The sequence below is a fragment of the Salmo salar genome, chromosome 11 (assembly GCF_965601325.2).
Source record: "Salmo salar chromosome 11, fSalSal1, whole genome shotgun sequence".
NCBI lineage: Eukaryota > Metazoa > Chordata > Actinopteri > Salmoniformes > Salmonidae > Salmo > Salmo salar.
The window spans coordinates 1,037,952-1,063,198 of NC_138301.1; the positions used below are offsets into that span (position 1 = coordinate 1,037,952).

The 25,247-nt window shown below is 40.8% G+C and overlaps 1 protein-coding gene across 1 annotated transcript; it reads right to left on the reverse strand.

The window, feature by feature from the left end:
• Positions 1–17,381: 17,381 nt before the first annotated feature.
• pcare (photoreceptor cilium actin regulator) lies at positions 17,382–24,399 on the reverse strand. Its single transcript, XM_014126145.3, has 2 exons — positions 20,651–24,399; positions 17,382–17,747 (listed from the first exon to the last, which is right to left on the reverse strand). Exons 1-2 carry the CDS (start codon positions 24,016–24,018, stop codon positions 17,627–17,629), a joined length of 3,489 nt encoding a protein of 1,162 aa, XP_013981620.2. The 5' UTR covers positions 24,019–24,399; the 3' UTR covers positions 17,382–17,626.
• Between the last annotated feature and the right edge of the window lie 848 nt (positions 24,400–25,247).

Consider the following 25,247-nt stretch of genomic DNA (forward strand, 5'->3'; position numbering starts at 1 on the left):
ACAACAAAATCACACAAAAATAATCAATGGAAATCCAATTTATCAACCCATGGAGGTCTGGATTTGGAGTCACACTCAAAATTAAAGTGGAAAACCACACTACAGGCTGATCCAACTTTGATGTAATGTCCTTAAAACAAGTCAAAATGAGGCTCAGTAGTGTGTGTGGCCTCCACGTGCCTGTATGACCTCCCTACAATGCCTCGGCATGCTACTGATGAGGTGGCGGATGGTCTCCTGAGGGATCTCCTCCCAGACCTGGACTAAAGCATCCGCCAACTCCTGGACAGTCTGTGGTGCAACTTGGCGTTGGTGGATGGAGCGAGACATGATGTCCCAGATGTGCTCAATTGGATTCAGGTCTGGGGAACGGGCGGGCCAGTCCATAGCATCAATGCCTTCCTCTTGCAGGAACTGCTGACACACTCCAGCCACATGAGGTCTAGCATTGTCTTGCATTAGGAGGAACCCAGGGCCAACCGCACCAGCATATGGTCTCACAAGGGGTCTGAGGATCTCATCTCGCTACCTAATGGCAGTCAGGCTACCTCTGGCGAGCACATAGAGGGCTGTGCGGCCCCCCTAAGAAATACCACCCCACACCATGACTGACCCACCGCCAAACCGGTCATGCTGGAGGATGTTGCAGGCAGCAGAACGTTCTCCACGGCATCTCCAGACTCTGTCACGTCTGTCACGTGCTCAGTGTGAACCTGCTTTCATCTGTGAAGAGCACAGGGCGCCAGTGGCAAATTTGCCAATCTTGGTGTTCTCTGGCAAATGCCAAACGTCCTGCACGGTGTTGGGCTGTAAGCACAACCCCCACCTGTGGACGTCGGGCCCTCATACCACCCTCATGGAGTCTGTGTCTGACCGTTTGAGCAGACACATGCACATTTGTGGCCTACTGGAGGTCATTTTGCAGGGCTCTGGCAGTGTTCCTCCTGCTCCTCCTTGCACAAAGGCGGAGGTAGCGGTCCTGCTGCTGGGTTGTTGCCCTCCTACGGCCTCCTCCACGTCTCCTGATGTAGTGGCCTGTCTCCTGGTAGCGCCTCCATGCTCTGGACACTATGCTGACAGACACAGCAAAACTTCTTGCCACAGCTCGCATTGATGTGCCATCCTGGATGAGCTGCACTACCTGAGCCACTTGTGTGGGTTGTAGACTCCGTCTCATGCTACCACTAAAGTGAAAGCACCGCCAGCATTCAAAAGTGACCAAAACATCAGCCAGGAAGCATAGGAACTGAGAAGTGGTCTGTGGTCTCCACCTGCACAACCACTCCTTTATTGGGGGTGTCTTGCTAATTGCCTATAATTTCCACCTGTTGTCTATTCCATTTGCACAACAGCATGTGAAATGTATTGTCAATCAGTGTTGCTTCCTAAGTGGACAGTTTGATTTCACAGAAGTGTGATTGGCTTGGAGTTACATTGTGTTGTTTAAGTGTTCCCTTTATTTTTTTGAGCAGTATATATATATATATATATATATATATATATATATATATATATATATATATATATATATATATATATATATATATATATATATATCACACACACACACACACACACACACACACAGCTCTGAAGTGACAACGATACTGAAGAGTCTGCTTAGGAGACAAATACTCTCAACTGTTTGAATAATAAAAATAGATTTTAAGTTACCTGTGATGAATGCTGAAAACAAAAACTGTAATTTCTATATGCAGGAAATCCTATTTTAATAATGGGCATGGTAAGAATTGACTACCAAAGTGCGAGTCATAATTCCCATGACACCTTCTAGCAAAATCTGAAAAGCTGTTCCTTCATTTATTCCATAGGATATTTTTAGATTAACTTAAAATAAGGTCTGTGTTTGGTTTAGGCTTACACCACCTTGCCAATTTTATAACTGGGTAGATATCCATAGGATATAACTCTGATCAATATAAGCGAAGATAATTTTTTTGTAGAGTGGATTTATGAAAATATATTGACAAACGTTACCTAGTGAGATTTACATGGGTATCAAAACGCTGAGGCGGTTTAACCTCTCTAGGGTAGGGGGCAGTATTTTCACATCCGGATAAAAAACGTACCCGATTTAATCTGGTTATTACTCCTGTCCAGAAACTAGAATATGCATATAATTGTTTGATTTGGATAGAAAACACCCTAAAGTTTCTAAAACTGTTTGAATGGTGTCTGTGAGTATAACAGAACTCATATGGCAGGCCAAAACCTGAGAAGATTCTATACAGGAAGTGCCCTCTCTGACCATTTCTTGGCCTTCTATAGCCTCTTTATCGAAAACAGAGGATCTCTGCTGTAACGTGACATTTTGTAAGGCTCCCATAGGCTCTCAGAAGGCGCCAGAACGTTGAATGATGACTCTGCAGTCCCTGGCTGAAAAACAGTAGCGCATTTGGAAAGTGGTCGATCTGAGAACAATGAAACGATCTGAGAACAATGAAAGCGTGCACGTGAAGAGTACATTTTCTTCTTTGAGTCTTTGTACGAAAACAACTTCTCCCGGTCGGAATATTATCACTATTTTACAAGAAAAATCGCATAAAAATTGATTTTAAACAGCGTTTGACATGCTTCGAAGTATGGTAATGGAATATTTAGAAATGTTTTGTCACGACATGAGTCTGCGCGTCACCGTTCAGATAGGGACCTGAACGCACGGACAAAACAGAGGATATTTGAACATAACTATGGATTATTTTGAACCAAAACAACATTTGTGGATGAAGTAGAAGTCCTGGGAGTGCATTCTGACGATGAACAGCAAAGGTAATCCAATTTTTCTTATAGTAATTCTGAGTTTAGTGAACGCCAAACTTGGTGGGTGTCAAATTAGCTAGCCCGTGATGACGAGCTATCTACTCAGAATATTGCAAAATGTGCTTTTGCTGAAAAGCTATTTTAAAATCTGACACCGCGATTGCATAAAGGAGTTCTGTATCTATAATTCTTAAAATAATTGTTATGTTTTTTGTGAACGTTTATCGTGAGTAATTTAGTAAATTCACCGGAAGTTTTCGGTATGTTTGCTAGTTCTGAACGTAACATGCTAATGTAAAAAGCTGGTTTTTGATATAAATATGAACTTGATTGAACAAAACATGCATGTATTGTATAACATAATGTCCAAGGAGTGTCATCTGATGAAGATCATCAAAGGTTAGTGCTGCATTTAGCTGTGGTTTTGGTTTTTGTGACATTATATGCTAGCTTGAAAAATGGGTGTGTGATTATTTCTGGCTGGGTACTCTCCTGACATAATCTAATGTTTTGTTTTCGTTGTAAAGCCTTTTTGAAATCGGACAATGTGGTTAGATTAACGAGAGTCTTGTCTTTAACCTCTTACATCTAGACGTTCCACTAGCGGAACACCTGCTACAATATCCAATGATAGGCGTGGCGCGAATTACAAATTCCTCAAAAATACAAAAACTTCAATTTTTCAAACATATGACTATTTCACAGCATTTTAACAAAAGCGCATTTGCGAAAAAAAAGCACAGAAGTATATATTTTTAAACCTGCATATTTAGCTAAAAGAAATCCAGGTTAGCAGGCAATATTAACCTCTATGGGCTAGGTGGGACGCTTGCGAATGCACTCACAGGACTTCTACTTCAATAAGAAATGTTGGTTTGGTCCAAAATAATCCATCGTTATATCAAAACAGCGGCGTTTTGTTCGTGCGTTCAAGACACTATCCGAAAGGGTAAATAAGGGTGACGAGCATGGCGCAATTCGTGACAAAATATTTCTAAATATTCCATTACCGTACTTCGAAGCATGTCAACCGCTGTTTAAAATCAATTTTTATGCCATTTTTCTCATAAAAAAGCGATAATATTCCGACCGGGAATCTGCGTTTAGGTAAACAGACAAAAGAAGAGAAAGCATTCGGTCGACTCGGGCACGCGCCTAAGCCCATAGTCCTCTGAGTGGCCACTTGCCAAAAGCGATAAAGTGTTACAGCCAGAGCCTGCCTCGATATCCTTCAGCTTTTTCCCGGGCTCTGAGAGCCTATGGGAGCCGTAGGAAGTGTCACGTTATTGCAAAGATCCTCAGTCTTCAATAAAAAGAGCCAAGATAAAACACACCTTGTCAGACAGGCCACTTCCTGCATGGAATCTTCTCAGGTTTTGGCCTGCCATTTGAGTTCTGTTATACTCACAGACACCATTCAAACAGTTTTAGAAACTTTAGGGTGTTTTCTATCCAAAGCCAATAATTATATGCATATTCTAGTTACTGGGCAGGAGTAGTAACCAGATTAAATCGGGTACGTTTTTTATCCGGCTGTGTCAATACTGCCCCCTAGCCCTAACATGTTAACCAGGTGAAATTGTGTCAGTTCTCTTGCGTTCGTTGCACGCAGAATCAGGGTATACAGAATCTGGCTCGTTGCGAACTAATTTGCCAGAATTTTACGGAACTATGAAATAACATTGTAGGTTGTGCGATGTAACAGGAATATTTAGACTTATGGATGCCACCCGTTAGATAAAATATGGAACGGTTCCGTATGTCACTGAAAGAATAATGTTTTTGAGATGATAGTTTCCGGATTTGACCATATTAATGACCTAAGGTTTATTATATTATAGTTAAGTCTATGATTTGATATTTGATAGAGCAGTCTGACTGAGCGGTGGTAGGCAGCAGCAGGCTCGTAATAGTCAAAGGTATATGGTTTAGAGAGAAATAGTCGACGCGTCATAATTCCTGTAATAACTTGCGGCTGAACTTGAAAGGGGTTCCTTCGTTATTTTACCGTTCATGTCTTCCATAGAGAATGTCTTGATCTACTTCAAATAAGGTCTGTGTTTTGTGCTTAACTAGTGTTTATGATTGATTGATTGTTTTTTTATAAGATAAGTTTAATGCTAGCTAGCAACTTACCTTGGCAACGTAAAGCAGGTGGTTAGAGCGTTGGGCTAGTTAACGTAAGGTTGCATCCCCAAGCTGACAAGGTAAAAATCTGTCATTCTGCCCCTGAACAAGGCAGTTAACCCACCGTTCCTAGGCCGTCATTGAAAATAAGAATGTGTTCTTTAACTGACTTGCCTTGTTAAATAAAGGTAAAAAAGTAAATAAATAATTCGGCAAATCGGTGGCCAAAAATACCGATTACCGATTGTTATGAAAACTTGAAATCGTCCCTAATTAATTGGCCATTCCGATTAATCGGTCGACCTCTAACCTACACCTCCCCCTGCCTCGCAGGCTGCTCCAGCTTTACAGGTTACGGCAAGAACACGGTACCAATACTATTAATGTACTGAGTGTACAAAACATTCACAGGGATGCTGGGCCATGTTGACTCCAATGCTTCCCACAGTTGTGTCAAGTTGGCTGTATGTCTTTTGAGTGGTGGACCATTCTTGATACACACGGGAAACTGTTGAGTGTAAAAAACCCAGCAGTGTTGCAGTTCTTGACACAAACTGGTACCCCTGGCACCTACTACCATATCCCGTTGAAAGTCATGTAAATATGTTGTCTTGCCCATTCACCCTCTGAATGGCACACATACACAACCCATGTCTCAATTGTCTCAAGCCTTACAATATGTTTTTAAACCTTTCTCCTCCTGTTTATCTATACTGATTTAAGTGGACTTAACTAGTGACATCCATAAGGGATTATAGCTTTAAACTGGATTCACCTTGTCAGCATATGTCATGGAAAGAGCAGGTGTTCTTAATGTTTTATTCACTCAGTGTAACTCATTGGCACTGAAATAAGTTATTTTCAACCATTAACTGGAGCCTTGTTGAGGCCTTATCTAAGTAAGTAATTGTTGATTGACAACAAAGTATTATTTTCCATGTATGGAAAAAATATGGTATGCAATTCCTATATAGAGAAGGTTCTCTCTGGTAGTTGTTCTATATAATGATTTTTTTAATTTTCTTTTCTTTATTAACAAGTATCATCAAACAAAAGAGGAAGAGTCACATGCAAACAAGCATACTAACAAACTATTTAACTTGCCAGGAATCCTAAACAAACAAATCATATTAATTAATAATACAAGTTTTAATTGCCTTTTGTTTTTCATTTGAGTTAAAGTGGTGCCATATTATTTAAACTCATTAATAAAGTGGGAAAAAAGTGATGTTCTGAATTAGACCATTTGCATTTGTGAATTTGAAATTGACCTAGTATTATTAGCAGGTGAATTAAATATACTACATCTTTATCTATGTCAGATTTTCTGAAATAAATCAAAACCATTAAATAGTACAACCGTTTTTACCAAAATAATCTTGCTGAGGGAATTGAAGTATCACAAACAATATTCCTAATCTGTTAATTACTACATTTATCTTTGATGTTAATATTGCCAATGAATATATTTTCATGTAAATCTGTTACTACATCTACCACAGAGGAATATAAAGATATACAACCACTTTGGAATCACATCAAAAACAGTTGCATATTCTTTTGGGGTTATTGGAATTTTAACTTATCAAGATATTCCCCATATGAGAGTAGATATCCATCTTTATTCAGTAACTGACCAACCAAAATAATTTTATTCTCAAACCAGTTATGAAAAATACTTATTTTTACATCGTATATCTTTGTTCCATCAAAAGTATCTGTGGGTAAAAATTGTGTTTATATGCTAACATCCAAGCTAAAATTGCCTGCTTATGGAATTTTGCCAACTTTACTGGGATTTTATCAATATCAAAATTACATCGAAGCAAAAATTCTAAACCACCAACAGAGTCAAATAAATACTTAGGGAAGACATTCCAAATACTGTTCTGGTTCTTAACATACTTCAGAATCCAATTTATTTTAAAAGTATTATTTAGAGTATTGAAATCTAAAACCTCAAGACCTCCTTGTTCTTGGGTATTAGTGACAATATATTTTCATAGAAAGTGAGGCTTGTTCCTCCAAATAAAATTGTAAAGAATCTTATCTAAGTCCTTTACAATTTTAGGGGGTTAGGGGGTAAGTCAAGTGATAACGAGACATAAAGCGATCTGGATAACCCTTCAGCTTTGGATAATAAAACCTGACCTTATAACGAAATATCTCTCATCAACCAGAGGTTCAATTTATTCTTTGTTTTCTCAATAATGGGGTTAAAGTTCAATTCACTCCTTTGTTTTTCATCCTTGGATATAACAATTTCAAGATAAGTAACCTTATCTTTAATTCGGATACCACATACTTCCTGTAAAACACAATCCTTGAGTGGAAATAAGACTGACTTATTGATATTAATTTTCAAACCCGAAACTAAGGAAAAGTCTTCAATACAGGAAACTGCTTTAGAAACCTCATTCCTGTCTCTTAAAAATATGGTGGTATCATCAGCCAGTTGACATAGTTTAAATTCTTGCCAAGTGCTGAAACACCTTAATAAATTCCCTTTGTTGATATGAAAGGCCATAATTTGAGTAACCAATAAATATACAAATGGACTAATTGGGCAGCCCTGCCTAATGCCACGGCCAATATCAAATCTTTGGGATGTCCTGCGAGCTAATTTTACAGAGCTAATACAACCACTATATAAAGTTTGGACCTCTTTCAAAAATGTCACCAAACCCCCAAAAACATATTGCTTTGAACATAAACTCATGTTCTACAGTGTCAAATGCTTTATAAAAATCAACAAACATAAGAAAGCTATCATCAAGGATGAGGTCATTATAGTCAATCATATCTAAGATCAACCTGATGTTATTACTAATGTGTCGAGCATGCATAAAACCAGATTGTTCTTCATCAATTATATGATGCAAGCCTTGTTTCAACCTCTTAGCAAATACAAGGGCAAATACTTTCCCATCATTATTCAACAGGCTAATGGGTCTCCAGTTGTCTATATAAAGAGTATCCTTATTATGTTTGGGAATCAAAGTAATTACACCTTGCTTTAAGGAAGCCGGTAACTCCCCCTTTTCTATTGATTCTTGAAACATAGCAAGAATGAAAGGAATCAATTTATCATTGAATGCTTTATAAAACTCACTTATTAAACCATAATTTCCAGGGGACATATCGTCCTTAAGGCTTTTAATAGAGTCTTTTATCTCAATGTCAGATAACTCATCATCACAAAAATCCCTGAAATCATTATCTAGCTTCTTAGCAATGTTTGCTACGTTGTCTAAGAAAAGATCCATATTGGAAGTTGGCTGGGCTGATGTATACAGATTCTGATAAAACTGGGCAACATGCTGAGAGATTTCTTTTGGATTTTCATTGGGAGTATTATTAATCATTAATTTACATATGGAAATCTTTTTGCCTGCCCTTTTTTCTAAATTAAAGAAATATTTGTATTTTTCTCTCCCTGTTCCATCCATTTTCATCTTGATCTTACAAATGCTCCCTGGGCCTTTTCCTCGTAGATACAGTCTAACTGCATTTGCAATGATGATAGCTCCAATAATTCCTGATTAGTTAGTTCACTTTTTTTTTGTTTAATCCAATATTCCCTTTATGATATCATATTCTCTCTCGCTTGGCATGAGCAATTTCTTTCCCCATTGAAATAGCCAAAAGCCTTAATCAAATTTCATTAGCTCCCAGTAACTTCCAAACATATTCATAACACAGGCACAATTCCAGTATTTATCATTAATTCATGCTACTTCCTTCTTAAATACTTAATTCTCTAGTAAAGTCTTGTTCTTTTTCCAGTAACCTTTGCTAACTTTTTTTGTTGACAACCCATGCATATTTATCTTTATTGAGATCCCTTTGTGGTCTGTTAAAATCGATGGTTCAATCGAGACTGTATCAACCTTGTCAGCCATATCTTCAGATATCAGCCAGAAATCAAGACAGGATTGTATAGATAAATCTTTAGTACTCCATGTAAACATAATCCTATGTGGGTTCTTATGTCTCCAAATCTAGAACACCTAACCTTAGACATATATTCCTTATCTCACAAACAGAATTGCTATCCTTAGGAGGCCATCTATCTAGATTATCATGTAATACCGTATTAAAATCTCCACCCCATATTACTTTGGCCAATGGAAATTTAGAAAATTGTACTTATTTTCCTCTCAATGTCTCTAAATGAAATACAGTTACTTGACTTGTTATTGGAAACATAAGTATTTACAACAATGAATTGAACATGGTTGACATCTACCAATAGTATAATCCATCTCCCTGTATTATCTGCTTCATGACTCAATATATGACCCTTAAAGTTGCCTTTTAAAATAGCAACACCTGCTGACCAATTAGTACCAAATGAAAACCAAATATCATTCCCCCATTGACACTTCCAAAACGCAGTATCTGTGGAACAGGCATGAGTTTCTTGAACGAAATAAAAGTCGGCACTCTTACCCTTACAATACAAAAATAAAGATTTCCTTTACAAAATATTACGGATTCCCCTGGCATTAATAGAAAAAACAGAAATGGACATTTCCTATCACAGTGACTATATGAAGAATATTAAACTTGTATACGTTCACATGAATCAGGGTCTCACAAAAAGAAAAATTCTTACTAGTTGCAAATAAAAACAGTCCTTTGCACCACGCAAGTGGTTGACCTAAATTATATATATATATATTTTATACAATTGCAAATAACATTGTACCATAGATTGGTAAAAACAAATAGCCATCAAGCTAACATTAAGTGTCAGTGCGAATTTCCCTGCCATAAAAAAAATATATATGAAATAAGTTTGGCTCACACAAACAATGCTATTTCCTCAAGAAATATAAAGTTTTATCAGATGCAAATAAAACTCAGTCCTCGCAACTCACTTGATAAATCCAGCAGTCAACAAACTAGGTGTCAGCGTGAGTTTCCCTTCCATTAACCTCCCTGGGCAAGGTGGGATGCTTGCTATTCAACAGCCAGTGGAATCGCGTGGCGCAAAATACAAATACCTCATAAATGCTGTAACTTTAATTTCTCAAACATATTACTATTTTACACCATTTTAAAGACAAGACTCTCGTTAATCTAACCACACTGTCCGATTATAAAAAGGCTTTACAGCGAAAGCAAAACATTAGATTATGTCAGGAGAGTACCCTGCCAAAAATAATCACACAGCCATTTTCAAAGCAAGCCTATATGTCAGAAAAACCAAAACCACAGCTAAATGCAGCACTAACCTTTGATGATCTTCATCAGATGACACTCCTAGGACATTATGTTATACAATACATGCATATTTTGTTCAATCAAGTTCATATTTATATCAAAAACCAGCTTTTTACATTAGCATGTGATGTTCAGAACTAGCATACCCACCGCAAACTTCCGGTGAATTTACTTAATTACTCACGATTAATGTTCACAAAATACATAACAATTATTTTAAGAATTATAGATACAGAACTCCTTTATGCAATCGCGGTGTCAGATTTTAAAATAGCTTTTCGGTGAAAGCACATTTTGTAATATTCTGAGTAGATAGCCCGGCTATCACGACTAGCTAATTTGACACCCACCAAGTTTGGCCCTGTCCTGGATGAATCAGAAGTAGTTGGGTAACATAGATGATTAAGATGTTTTATTAGTATAATATGCTTATGTGAGATACTTGTCATTAGAAAGTGTCCTTTGGACTCTGGTGTCTTTCATTTGCACGTTTCCCTTAGCTCGGGCTCAGTCACTTGGGGCCCAGAGAGGGGAGGTCAGACTTGTCTTTTATATGTGAATGTGTCTTTACCTATTCTTAAACCATGTGAAGGGATGGCGTGATTAATGGGGAACCAATGACTTGTCTCCACAATGTCTGTGAGCAAGTCACTCCCTCCTTTTCTTTATTGTGGGGAGGTTTATGGCAGTAACTGGACCCTTGTATGTCCTCTCTTACATCTCGCACTTATCCTGTGATAATATATGGCCTAGAGGCTCACTCCCCCCAGTGAGCCTGTCCAGGAGTGGGGTCAAGAGGGGGTTTGCTTGAGATGGGAGTATCTAGAGTTGACAATTGACATATGCCATTGGATGAAATGGTGTTTTTGTTCAATACCGTACCAGGGAGGGACGGTTCTAGGGGGACCAGATACTGGGCTAAACAATGAACCCTGTTGAGATAGCAGTTACTGCCTGCTGTGTTTTATGGATATCTGTCATACAAAACCTAACCTTGTGACCCATTCTATGTATCTGTGGTTTGTCATGTACGTAGAGAGGGGTGGACCATGGGTTTAAAAGCTCTTTGTATTGAAGGTGTTGTCACCTCATTCAATGGTTAATTCGAGAGAGTGCATTATTGGGGGTCAAGTGCTTTTGCAAAAGTATCTTAATTATTAAAGATGTAGTTAACTCGGACTGGTGTGTTTAACCTCTATGGGACCGGCGGGACGAATTCGTCCCACCTACGTAACAGCCACTGCCAGCCTGTGGCGCGATTTTCAAAATCTTCAAAATCCTATTACTTCAATTTCTCAAACATATGACTATTTTACAGCCATTTAAAGATAAGACTCTCGTTAATCTAACCACACTGTCCGATTTCAAAAAGGCTTTACAACGAAAGCAAAACATTAGATTATGTCAGCAGAGTACCAAGCCAGAAATAATCAGACACCCATTTTTCAAGCCAGCATATAATGTCACCAAAACCCAGAAGACAGCTAAATGCAGCACTCACCTTTGATGATCTTCATCAGATGACAACCCTAGGACATTATGTTATACAATACATGCATGTTTTGTTCAATCAAGTTCATATTTATATCAAAAACCAGCTTTTTACATTAGCATGTGACGTTCAGAACTAGCATACCCCCCGCAAACTTACGGGGAATTCGCTAACATTTACTAAATTACTCACGATAAACGTTCACAAAAAGCATAACAATTATTTTAAGAATTATAGATACAGACCTCTTCTATGCACTCGATATGTCCGATTTTAAAATAGCTTTTTGGTGAAAGCACATTTTGCAATATTCTAAGTACATAGCCCAGGCATCACGGGCTCGCTATTTAGACACCCGGCAAGTTTAGCACTCACCATAATCATATTTACTATTATAAAAATGTCATTACCTTTTGTTGTCTTCGTCAGAATGCACACCCAGGACGTCTACTTCAATAACAAATGTTGGTTTGGTCCAAAATAATCCATCGTTATATCCGAATAGCGGCGTTTTGTTCGTGCGTTCCAGACACTATCCGAAATAGTAAAGAAGTGTCGCGCGCTTGGCGCAATTCCTGACAATAAAATTCAAAGTATTCCATTGCCGTACGTCGAAGCATGTCAACCGCTGTTTAAAATCAATTTTTACGTCATTTTTCTCGTAGAAAAGCGATAAAATTCCGACAGGGAATCTCCTTTTCGGCAAACAGAGGAAAAAATCCCAAAGGCGGGGGCGGTCGGGGTCACGCGCATAAGCTAGTGTCTCTTGATGGGCCACTTGAGAAAGGCGATAATGTGTTTCAGCCTGGGGCTGGAATGACGACATTCTCTTTTTTCCCGGGCTCTGAGAGCCTATGGACGACGTGGGAAGTGTCACGTTAGAGCAGAGATCCTTAGTAAATGATAGAGATGGCAAAGAAGTTCCAGAAATGGTCAGACAGGCCACTTCCTGTAAAGGAATCTCTCAGGTTTTGACCTGCCATTTGAGTTCTGTTATACTCACAGACACCATTCAAACAGTTTTAGAAAATTTAGGGTGTTTTCTATCCATATGTAATAAGTATATGCATATTCTAGTTACTGAGTAGGAGTGGTAACCAGATTAAATCGGGTATGTTTTTTATCCAGCCGTGTCAATGCTGCCCCCTAGCCCTAACAGGTTAACTCTCCTCATTTGGTAATGCAGAAATTAGCCACCACAGCCCTCACCAAACTCAGATTTACTATAAGAAAAATTGGATTACCTTTGCTGTTCTTCGTCAGAATGCACTCCCAGGACTTCTACTTCAACAACAAATGTTGTTTTGGTTCGAAATAATCCATAGTTATATTGAAATAGCTCCGTTTTGTTCATGCGTTCAGGTAACTATCAGAAGGGTGACGCATGAGCGCATTTCGTAACAAAAAAATCCAAAATATTCCATTACCGTACTTTGAAGCATTTAAACGCAGGTTAAAATAAATTTTTATGCGATTTTTCTCTAAAATAGCGATAATATTCCAACCGGGCAACGTTGTATTCGTTTAAAGAGAGAAAGAAAAACATGGAGAATTCACATGAACGCGCATCTCCAGTGTCACTGTTCTCAGCCTGACCACTCACAAAAACTCCTGCTGTTTTTCGCCCAGAGACTGGAGAGACGTCATTCCACGTTCTGGCGCCTTCTGAGAGCCAATGGAAGCCTTAGAAAATGTCACGTTACAGCAGAGATGCTGTATTTTTGATAGAGATGCCAATGAAGGAGAACAAATTGTCAGACAGGGCACTTCCTATATGGAATCTTCTCAGGTTTTGGCCTGCCATATGAGTTCTGTTATACTCACAGACACCATTCAAACAGTTTTAGAAACTTTAGAGTGTTTTCTATCCAAATCTACTAATTTTATGCATATTCTCGTTTCTGGGCAAGAGTAGTAACCAGTTTAAATCGGGTACGTTTTTTATCCGGCCATGCAAATACTGCCCCCTAGCCCCAACAGGTTTTAACAAAAGCCTTAGCTCTGGCAAAGTATACATTTTTTCCTTCCTTCCTTGCTCTCTCAATCATCGGCCACAGACGATTCCGAGCTTCTTTGTCAAATGCTGTCAGATCCTCCTTGATCCTCAGGTTGTTCTTCTTTAAATCGTCATTTTTCTTTGCACTTTTCCATGTCATATCCCTCGCTGTCCTGGAGATGAATCTCATGATCACTGGTCGTGGTGGCTGGTTGTTTTCCCCATCTCTCAGCCTACCCAGGCGGTGCACTACATCCAGAGAACCTGCAACAACATTTCGCTCCTCCTATTGCCCTGCAAATGTCCTTCACTCTTGCTTTATATAGCATATACTGTACATATAGCCAATATAGCTATTAAACCCATGTTCAGTGACTGTAATCTGTGACGCAAGTGGCCTAATATGTTTGTGACGTTCCATGGAACCCACGGTTTTGTTTAAAACTAGATTCTGATTGGCTTGCAGGTCATTCTACAATGTAAATTATAAATGAAAACGTGCTTTTATATCAGTGTTACAGATTCACATTACCGAGCGTGTCTCAACCCGTACCGCACTTTTATCTGCCTAAAGGTATTGTAGCGACCCGCACAGGCAGCTGTGGGTTATGTGTTAGGCTATTAGTGGGTTGTGTCATACTTACCAGTGTTCGCGGGGTCATGCCAATCAACCTGCTATCTGCCAATCACGGGAATGCCTGGAATGTTCTGATACCGGGTAGCCTGGTGGTTGGCAGAGTGGCGTGGAGGGGGGTTGGGCAGGGGGATGGAGCATTGGAAGTTAACACCGGGTTTAGCCATTGTTCTCTCTCTTACGTCTGGGCTTCACAAGAGAAGGTCACAGTTGGTTTGTAGGGTACCTTTCATTTATTTGGCGTGGGCTACGGCCAAACAGTATTCGTTAACTCCATCCTCTGTCTGGACAATTGTTCCTTTATGATCTAGTCAGGTCATTACAGTATCTTCACGCACGACTGGATAGGCCTTTTGGATACGCTTGTCCAAGGTAAGGATATGCGTCAAGCTATAGCCTACTTGTAATGTTTTAGTTCCGAACTCAAGTTACTCCAGTCAAGGGATTAATCGTAAAAGTTAGTTGTTTTGACTGAGCAGTCCAATGGCCAATGCTGTTTATGGACTATGAGACCCTCGGCTATATACTATGATGAGCCAATAACATGCATAGATTATGCATTAGGCATTGCACAAGTCAGTGTCTAGGTCAGAATATAAAGTTCCTACTTCCGTCAACTCAAGTTACTCAAGTCAAGTGATTAATCGTAAGAGTTAGTTGTTTTGACTGTCAAAACAAATAACTTTGATGGAATATTCCAAATTACAATGCAATTATGCATCACAAATTCACAATATTACTTGTATTTCAATGATTCATCCAGGCCCAAGACATAAAGTCGCCTGAAAGCTGTGTAGCAATCATTCCATTGCTGACCTATAGGATGGTAATCACATACATGATTGGCTTAATCTAGAATCATGGATACCTTTCATGTGAGTTCTCACACACCAGATTTTTTTACATACCTCAGAAGGAAGATACCTCAATATCTGGAAGCACTGTCTCATGTACAATTGTTAATGCTATCTCTGAAATGTCTAACTGTAAGGGCTTTCGTCATAATAAAACCAAGGTGCAGCGGAGGATGTGTGTTCATCTTGATATTTAATGAAAAAAGGAGAACACTATACTAAAATAAACCAAAGATAGCAAAACAGTCCTGTCAGGAAAACCTCTGAACAGAAAGCACTAGACAGAAACAATCACCCACAAAAACCCAAAGGAAAAACAGGCTACTTATGTGTGACTCCCAATCAGCAACAACAAACTACAGCTGTGCCTGATTGGAAGCCACACGGCCAAAATCAACGAAACAAACCAACCTAGAAAAAGAACATAGAATGCCCACCCAATGTAACACCCTGGCCTAACCAAAATAAATAACAAAAACCCCTCTCTATGGCCAGGGCGTTACACTAACAAAATGTTGACCTGATCATTTCATCAAGACCTTCTCATCACAAGTTGGAACTAGTGGTCAACATTGGGACAATGCAGCCATAAATAACATGGACCAATATTTTCACGGAGGTAAGCACTACACTTCTGATGGGTTTAAAGATTGTATTACATTATCTAAAAGTGAGAAAGTAAACCCCAGTAAATCCCCATTATGCCATGAATGTTTCATTGCTGAACAACCATAGATACTTTTCCTCTAATTTGGTTCCCGTTCCTCCAACAGTGAGCAAGACCTGCCAGCAGAGCTCACTGGAGCAGGGAGACATCCCGTCATCCTTTTGGCACTTGACAAAGTACACTTTTTTTCTTCTAAATAACACTATAGTAACATCTTCTGCACAAAGTTACATTCCTAATATGATTGGTGTTAAGTGAGAAAGAATCCTAAAGATGGTCAAGTGGGCATGGTCTGAAGCCTCTCGTCATCTCAGTATGTTGAACCACCTGATTTCTTGCAGGCTTGAGATTCAGATCCTGCTGAACGACGTTAAGCATTCGATTAACCACATGCAGGGGCAGTGTATTGAGTTGCAGACTGCCATGTCTAAGGTAGTGTCAGATGAGTCTCAGATACAGAAGAATAAGTCTATGATGGTATGGTGATAATGATTGAGATGGTGATTATAATAATGATGACTAGCGGTACCCCACTGAAGACGACGTCGCCGAACTGCAGTCAGGTCAAGACCCTGGGGAGGACAATGAGCACGCAGATGAGCTTCCCTGAGAGGTTTTTTGAGAGTTTGTGCAGAATTTCTCTGGTTGTGCAAACCCACAGTTTCATCAGCTGTCCAGGTGGCTGGTCTCAGACGAAGAAGCCAGATGTGTAGGTCCCGGGCTGGCGTGGTTACACGTGGTTTGCGTTTGTGAGGCCGGTTGGAAGTACTGCCAAATTCTCTAAAACAACGCTTATGGTAGAGAAATTAACATGAAATTATCTGGCAACAGCTCTGGTGGACATTGCTGCAGTCAGCTTGCCAATTGCACGCTCCCTCAAATCTTGAGACATCTTTGGCATTGTGTTGTGTGAAAAAAATGCGTATTTTAGAGTGGCCGTTTATTGTCCCCAGCACAAGGTGCACCTGTGTAATGATCATGCTATTGAATCAGCTTTTTGATATGCCACACCTGTCAGGTGGATGGATTCAAAAGAGAAATGCTCACTAACAAGGATGTAAAGAAATGTGTGCACAAAATCTGCGAGAAATAAGCTTTTTGTGTGTATGGAAAATTTCTGGCATCTTTTATTTCAGCTCGTGAAAATGGAACCAACACTTTTTACGTGTTGCGTTTATATTTTTGTTCAGTATAAATGCATATTCCCATAAAACTGACTGACATCAAATAGTTGGCATGCAGATGCTGCATGGACTTGTCAACGGTAAAACTTGAAGAATTATCATTCATGATTAACAGTGAGAAATGTTAAGGGATGATGACCACAAAAATGTGTGTGTAAAGTAGAGGTATAGAAACACATGCACAAAACTTGATTTGGATCTTCAGCTCTGGGGAAAAGGTATCCAGGGAGACAGGACAGAATGGTTTCAAATACAGATCCACAGCTTCTGCATAATTTTATTGGGCTTCTTTTAGGATTAAAAATAATTGTCCCAATTCAAATTTTCATGATAGCTAAGTAAGATATCTGCCACACAATTGTTTTCTGAATATGTGAATGTGACTGAAATGTTCTGGGAAAAGCAATAATAAGTAGATTTTATTTTTTTATATTGTATTTTTATTTTGCACGCACATACACATACAAACACACGTATGGACACACAAACTGCATTGAAAAGAAAATAACGTAATAGAAAAAACGTCTCAGAAAGGAAATAAAAGGTAGTGGAAAAGAAGCTTTCTTGAATTAGCACTCCCTCTCTTCCCAGTGTAAATAAAATCTCAAATCCTCTGTTTTATCCATAATCCAACTTGGTCTTCTACCAACCAGCCCCCTTATTCACAATGTAAGGCCCTGACCCACGATGCACAGGTCCGGGTGCGAAGCAGAGTGGGCATTCCCTCTGAAATCTGATTTGCTGTCCCACGACTCGTCATCTCTGCTTGGCTCGTCCTCCAGCCTATGGGAGTAAAGTGAAGAAGTGGTTTGAGGATTAGAGAAATGGGACAGGCGTGTCAGCAACTAGTTAGCACCGGCTAAAATAAGCTACTGTGAGTCATAGAGAGGTAATGCATAAGTGATTAGCTAGTTTTGCCCACCACAGTCTACATGGAGACAAATAGATGGCACAAAAACCCAGTGTTATGATTTCCCAGTGGCAAGATCAGAATAAAAAACACAGAAATACAGTAAATTACATTGTAATTAAAAATGGCACGGTCAGGGTACTTGAATTATTTTGTAATGCCATTTTATATTTAGCATCAGTTTTGTATCTGCTGTGATCTCCTTACGGATCTTCCATTTTTAATACAAAGCTCCCCTATCTCCTCTCCTTGACCCCATTTGACCCTGTCCTCTCTTTATCTTTCAAGCAGACATTTTTTTTTACAACTTCAAGCCTTACAGAAAACACTGCACTTGGGGGTTATTTTTTACAATGTTTTGATTTTCCAATAGTTGAGGATTTACGTGACCTGAAGTAGTTTTCCACTGTCTTGTAATTTTGAAGCCCATATTGGTCATTGAACTCAAGTGACAATAATGGTTATATATAATCTTCAAGCATAATTTCTTCTCATAGCTCAACGAAACCAGTAGGAATCAAGAAAATGAAATAATGATGTGCTCATAGTGTGTTAATCCATTAAATTAGCCCTCTATTATTTTCTGAATCAGACTGAATTCACAAAAAGAGTCAAGGCTGCACTTTGAAATACCATTGCAATGATTAAATACTTCCTCTAATCATATTTTCAACTTCAGGTATGAGATAAAATAATAAAGGTTAAAATCTGAAGTGGAAATCTTTGAACTTCTTTAACATGCCCACAATTAGCTGACTTAAAGACGTCCTTCAGTGATTTTTGAACTTTTCCTGTTGAAAAGTGATATCCCAAGTATACAGTAAAGTACACACATTAAAGGATAAAAAAAAACATGTTTTGAGCAAAATATTTTTTTTTAGACACAACTGCAAACTTCAAAGAGTAGGTCATTCAGGGACTTGGTCTGATGAGAATTTGATGTCATTTGCCTTTTTTTTGCCAATTCAGGGACAAAATTAACTTGTTTTTTACATTTTTGTTTTTACAGGATTTGTGTTACATTTTACATACTGTACATGGTACTTTTTTTACACAGTTAAATAACAAAGACAAGGGGCCATTGAAAGCCACCCCACCTCCTAGCTCTACATTGGGGCAATAGAAAGCCACCCCACCTCCTAGCCCTACATTGCCTTTTGTGAATTAGATCAGGTGTTAAATGAGGTGAAAAGGAGACTGGAGTACGACTTTAACTTCAGAGGTCAAGCATTTACCGTGCCTTTGGAAAGTATTCAGTCACCTTGACTTTTACCACATTTTGTTACGCTACAGCCTTATTCTAAATTGGATGAAAAAGTAAATCATCTCAGCAATCTACACACAATACCACATAATGACAAAGCGTAAACAGGTTTTTAGAAATGTTTGCACATTTATTAAAAATAAAAAGTGAAAGTTGAAAGTGCATGTCAGAGCAAAAACCCAGACATGAGGTCGAAGGAATTGTCCGTAGAGCTCCTAGATAGTATTGTGTCGAGGCATAGATCTGGGGAAGGGTACCAAAAAATGTCTGCAGCATTGAAGGTCCCCAAGAACACAGTGGCCTCCATCATTCTTAAATGGAAGAAGTTTAGAACCACCAAGTCTCCTCCTAGAGTTGGCTGCCCAGCCAAACTGAGCAATCGGGGGAGAAGGGCCATGGTCACTCTGACAGAGTTCCAGAGTTCCTCTGTGGAGATGAGAGAAACTTCCAAAAGGACAACTATCTCTGCAGCACTTCACCAATCAGGCCTTTATGGTAGAGTGATCAGACGGAAGCCACACCTCAGTAAAAGGCACATGACAGCCCTCTTGGAGTTTGCCAAAAGGCAACTAAAGGACTCTCAGACTATGGGAACAAGATTCTCTGATCTGATGAAACCAAGATTGAACCTTTTGGCCTGCATGACACCGTCACGTCTGGAGGAAACCTGGCACCATCCCTACGGTGAAGCATGGTGGTGGCAGCATCATGCTGTGGGGATGTTTTTCAGTGGCAGGGACTGAGAGACTAGTCAGGATTGAGGAAAAGATGAACAGATCAAAATACAGAGAGATCCTTGATGAAAACATGCTACAGAGTGCTCAGGACCTCAGACTGGGGTGAAGGTTCACCTTCCAACAGGACAACGACCCTAAGCACACAGCCAAAACAATGCAGGAGTGGCTTTGGGACACGTCTCTGAATGTCCTTGAGTGGCCCAGAAAGAGCCCGGACTTGAACCTGATCATACATCTCTGGAGAGACCTGAAAATAGCTATGCATCAACACTCCTCATCCAACCTGACAGAGCTTGAGAGGATCTGTAGTGAGGAAAACCTCCCCTAATACAGGTGTGCCAAGTTTGTAGTGTCATACTCAAGAAGACTCGAGGCTGTAATCGCTGTCAAATGTGCTTCAACAAAGTACTGAGTAAAGAGTCTGAATACTTAGGTAAATGTGATATTTCATTTATGCTAGAAACACATTTCCATTACACACTTGTTTGTAACAGGACAAATATAAGCAAATGATTGTTTAAAGGATAATAATCACATTATGAAAACAGTAAATTATCTTGGTTCATATCGTTTCCTTCTTAGTGATCCTATACTGTGCTACAGTGGGGAGTGAGTGTTGACTACAAAGACAGTGACTAGAGGCTTTCCCCTGTAAAACAAATACACATTGCAACATCATTAATCATGGGCATGTATTTCATTTGCCAGATAATTAATTTGCATTATCTTGCGTTTTGAAAGAGAGATTTAGACAGAGGAAAACATTGACACTCACCCTTGTATGCTGATGGCTGGCTCACTCCCACAAGTCTCTGCAAATGAGACGATGGGTGCCCTGGATGGCAGGCTTAGACTGGGCCTCCTGTCCGAGTGGCTGCGTCGGATGAAAGGCTTGGGCCCTCGCACAGACATAGGCAGCCTACCACGATTTCCCCAGGAACGCGGGACAACACTACCACTGATGGAGGCCCAAGCCTGGGGGGGGCAGGGTACGGGGCAAGGCTGGGCCTCAAACAGTGAGGACGAGGCCGGGCAGAAAACTGAGCGAGCGTTACTGATCAACTGAGAGATAGCTGAAGCCCCTGGGCTGGAGTCCTTGCTGCTGTTCTCACGTTTCCATCTTTGTACCCTTGGGGACGTTGGTGGTGAGGGTGCCTTGAAAGAATGTGTGGAGTCAGAAGAGCTGGAGTTTGGGGTCAATACTTTTCTTGGGGCAGGTGGGCTTGGAAGTCTTCTCTGAAGCGGTGGTGGGGTGGGAAGTTTGCGAATGGCCGGAGGGCTGTTCGTGGATGGGGGAGTAGGCTGTTTTCTGAAGGTGGTGGGACTGGGTAATCTTCGATGCAAGCCACTTGGGGTTGAAGGCGTGGAAGGCAGCATTCGGATTCTAGATGCAGGCGGGGTGTCAGGTGGTTGGCTACTGATGGTTGAAGTGGGAGGCACTGTCTCAGAGGGACTGTCATCTCCCTGTCTCCCTCCCGATGCTGCTCGATTGGGAGAGGGCCTTCTGGGCACAGCCTGACCTTTCTCAATAGGAGACTCTGAGGAGTGCTGCAAGTGGATGATTTTTATAGCTTGCTTGTAGAGAGTGGCCGCCTCCTCTGTCTCAGGGTCTACCTCCAGCTGATGCTCATCGTGGCTAACGCTGGAACTAGCATAAATGTCCCACCTTACCGTCCGGGCAGGAAACATGCTGCTAGACCCCTGGGGCAGGATGCCTCTGCTGGGTAGGACTGACACAGAACTCATGGAGGCACGCATCTTCTGAGCTGCCGTAGCCCTCTTGGGAACAGGGGATCGACCTCTACTTGCAATCCCATCATCTACATTGCTAACTGTAAGGCTCTGTGCACCTTCAAAGGAATTGTCCATCAAGACCTCAAGAGGAGGGGGTGGCAGACTTTCTAGGTCCAAATCATATGTCCTACAACTGCTGACCCCACTGCTCATTATGGATTCAATGTCACCTACTCCAGGCATAACGTGAACACCACACTTTCGAACCCCTTTGAGAGGCCCCAACACTTTGGATGCCTCTTGTTTGTGCTCTTCCACCCCCTGGCTGAAGGTGTCAATCAGCCTTTTGACAGAATTCCTTCCCCGGTACAGTCCTGAGCATGGACAATGTGACAATGAGGGGCTAGGAAGTGGGGTGGCTTTCAGTGGCCCCAATGTAGGGCTAGGAGGTGGGGTGGCTTTCAACGGCCCCTTGGTGTTTTTCTTGTCTTCCTTTTTCTTTTCCTCCTCAATGTCCTTGCCTGCCTTGTGTTCCCCGGAGTCATGCTTCATAAGCCCTGTATTGTCCTGCATTGGAAGAGTGTTGTTGTTCTTCTGCAGGGTGGGGCATAGACGACTGGATGCTGGTGACGTCGCAGAATCTCCCGGGTTCTGTTTAGTGAGACCTGCCTTGGTATTCCCCTCCATCCTGCCTTTGCTCATCCTCTCTAGCCTGTGACTAAGATCCTTCTGTGTCCTCTCTAGTTCAATCAGTGTTGGATCTTCGCCTTTGCTGCGAACGGATTCTGCAGACTGTGAACGATGCTCATTAGGAACAGGGGTCTTTTTAATTTCCCTCCGTACAGAGGCTGCTCGTTGGGGCCTTTTTGGTGATCCCCCCTCTGTCCACTGGCACCTGGTCTTGGGGCTGTCTGTTGGTTTAGTTTTGGCACTGTCACATTGTGAGGGAACAAATCGAATCCGACCACTTATGGCATCTTTCATTTTCAGGGTCATTTCCACATTTTGAGGATTTTCTATGCGCTTGGGTACCAGGAGACAATGTTGCTGGTTAGGATCAGATAAGGAGGCATTAGATCGCTTCCTGCCACCTTGTCCCTCTTCTTCCCCCTCATCATCATCATCCTGCTCCTCACCATCGTCTAAGGAGGCAGATCCTTTATCCATTATGGTGCACACTGAGTCTATGGAGTTTAGGGAGTTGCTGTGGCTCACTTTCTTAATAAACTTTTGCCTTGGTGCCCCTTGCTGGACTGGGCTAGCATTAATGCCAAAAGGACTGTAAGAAGTGGTTCGGTTGGACCCAGTGGACTCACAGCTTTCACAACGGAGTCGTCTTTCAGACCCAGCTAGTGACTCGCTTTCAGCCCCAATTCCACTGTCCTCACTGAACAATGCAGAGTCCTCTGGTCCGGGCTTACGAAGTGATGCAGCCTCAATACGAGTCAGCAACTGCATCAGTCTTGTCTCCACGGCATGCTTGGCTTTTAATTTATCCTCTAGCAGCTCAGAGACAGAGGTAAAGTACTCAGCTGCCTCCTCCAAGGCAGAGTCCCCAATGCCACCCACAGACTGGCCCACATTTCGCATCCTTTGAGTGGTATACTGAAGTAGCTGCTGCAAGAGATCTGGTGGAGGCTCAGCATTGATGGAACCAGATTTGAGAGGGGGAGAACTGGATAGGTTTTTCATTGGGCTTGGCCAGGCGAGATGCTCCCCATTGTCCTTCAGAAGCCTTTCACCCTCGTCTGCCATTTCCTCCAGCCCTCGGTTGATTTCCTCGTAGCGCATAGCCATGAAGGTCACCATTGGCTGCACAGACACCTGGGTCTGGGTTGCTTGGTCCAGTAGCCCCAGTAGAATCTCATATTTGCTGATACTTGGGTTTAAAAAGGCATAAGCAGCCTGGTGGGCTTTCACTAAAGGTTCCGGAAAGTCAACTTTCTGCTCCACAAGGGGAGCTTTCTTCTCCTTCTCTTTCTTTTTAGCTGACTTGACTCCTTTACCATTTTTCTTTGGCTTTCGTCCACCCTTTTTGTCAGCCATATCTTGCTTGTCTCCTTGTTTCTCTTTTCCATGTTGCCCTGTCTTATTTGTCTCTTGAGTCCCCACTTTTTCATCCAGCATGACCCCCTCTGGAACCAACTCAGTCAGGGAGGGTCTCTTTTTCTGTGGGGTTGAAGGTGCTTCCTTCTGAACAGATTGGGTCTGCCCAGCCAGTCTCCTTTCCCCATCTCTCCTCTCCCAAGTCTCTCCATCAGTGTCTCCTGTTCCGGAGGAGCTTCCACTCCCTCCACAATCAGACTGGGAATCCCTTGTGCTCTCTTTGCCCCCTGGTAGTAGTGTCCTGTCCCTCATAAAGGTGCCATGAGCCACAAAATTGTTACCTTTAGATGGAGAGCATCCCATTGCAGCTGCTCAATTGACGTTTATATCCTTAGTGAACAAGATCTTGGTGAAACTCCCACAAATGAAAGAAAATAATAGCCAAGACCCTTAGCTACAAGCTGCAGCTGTCATTTTCAAATAGCTCCAATCCCCGACAGAGTCATTGAGTCTGTCAGGTTCTATATCCTTACAAAAAATACATCAATCAACACAAAACAGTGATAAATCCACAAATGCAACGGACAAATCCATTTCAAGAGTCCCATTTTCTCGCCTATCATAGATAGGCTACAATGACATATCCGCATACCTGTTTTCATGTTTTTCTGTTGATTCCCTTTGCATAACGTCAACATCTCACAGCTTGTCCTATGGAACAACAGCCCTGTGTACCTTGTAGAGGACGAGCAGCTGAAAGGATTAGATAGGCTTTTAGTGAACTCCACAGTATGCACATATGGCACGTTAAAGCAAAGAAAAACTCACACACTTCTAAGACCTTAAGCTCATTAAGGTAATCACGACTCCTTTCAGGTGGCTTTTTATAGAACACACAACAATATCTCTCTGTTTAGTGTCCCAGTCAAACTCAATGGACTGCCAAAGGATATCGTATATACACTACCAAGTAACATGGACTGAATGCTCAAAATCAACTCCTACATTCTTATTGTTATTTCAAATATTACAAGTGAATAAATTGTGGGATTTTCAATTGAACTCAAACTCAAAGACTTTGATCATGCACATCATTATGCATTCCACAGTATACATGCAATCAATATTTGTGTATGTTTGTAAAATCAGGTTACTCATCACAAGGATAATAACCAGGAAATATTGCTTCATACTAGACTCATCAAGTTGAATCTTTGATACTGACACTCAAGTTAACAGTTTGCCAGGAGTGCTGAGATCATGTTGGCTGTCAGACAGCGAGAACATCCCATTGTTCCACAGGTTGATAGTGATCTCTTTCATTGTATTTGTTCCCCTGTTTACATTGTTGGCTGTTACTGTAAATGTTACAGTGTGGTCATTGTACTGTTGTATACCTTATCCGTTCATATTTTAAATAAAATTACATTTTTTGTTACATTCTTTTTTGTGATTCTCCACCCATTGAGCCCAGTATATTCACTTGCTTATTCATGGATGATTTTTGCAAAATACTTGAATTTATTTGAATAATAAGTAACCTCAGAATCACGTAAACCATTATAACTACAGCGACAAAATGGTCTGCTATG

Bases quoted from the DNA above. Each gene is read 5' to 3' on its own strand.
- pcare (XM_014126145.3), bottom strand. From the start codon at position 24,018: ATGGGATGCTCTCCATCTAAAGGTAACAATTTTGTGGCTCATGGCACC. The intron at 17,748-20,650 runs GTGAGTGTCAAT...TTACTCCCATAG, and splicing joins CCAGCCATCAGCATACAAGG to GCTGGAGGACGAGCCAAGCA.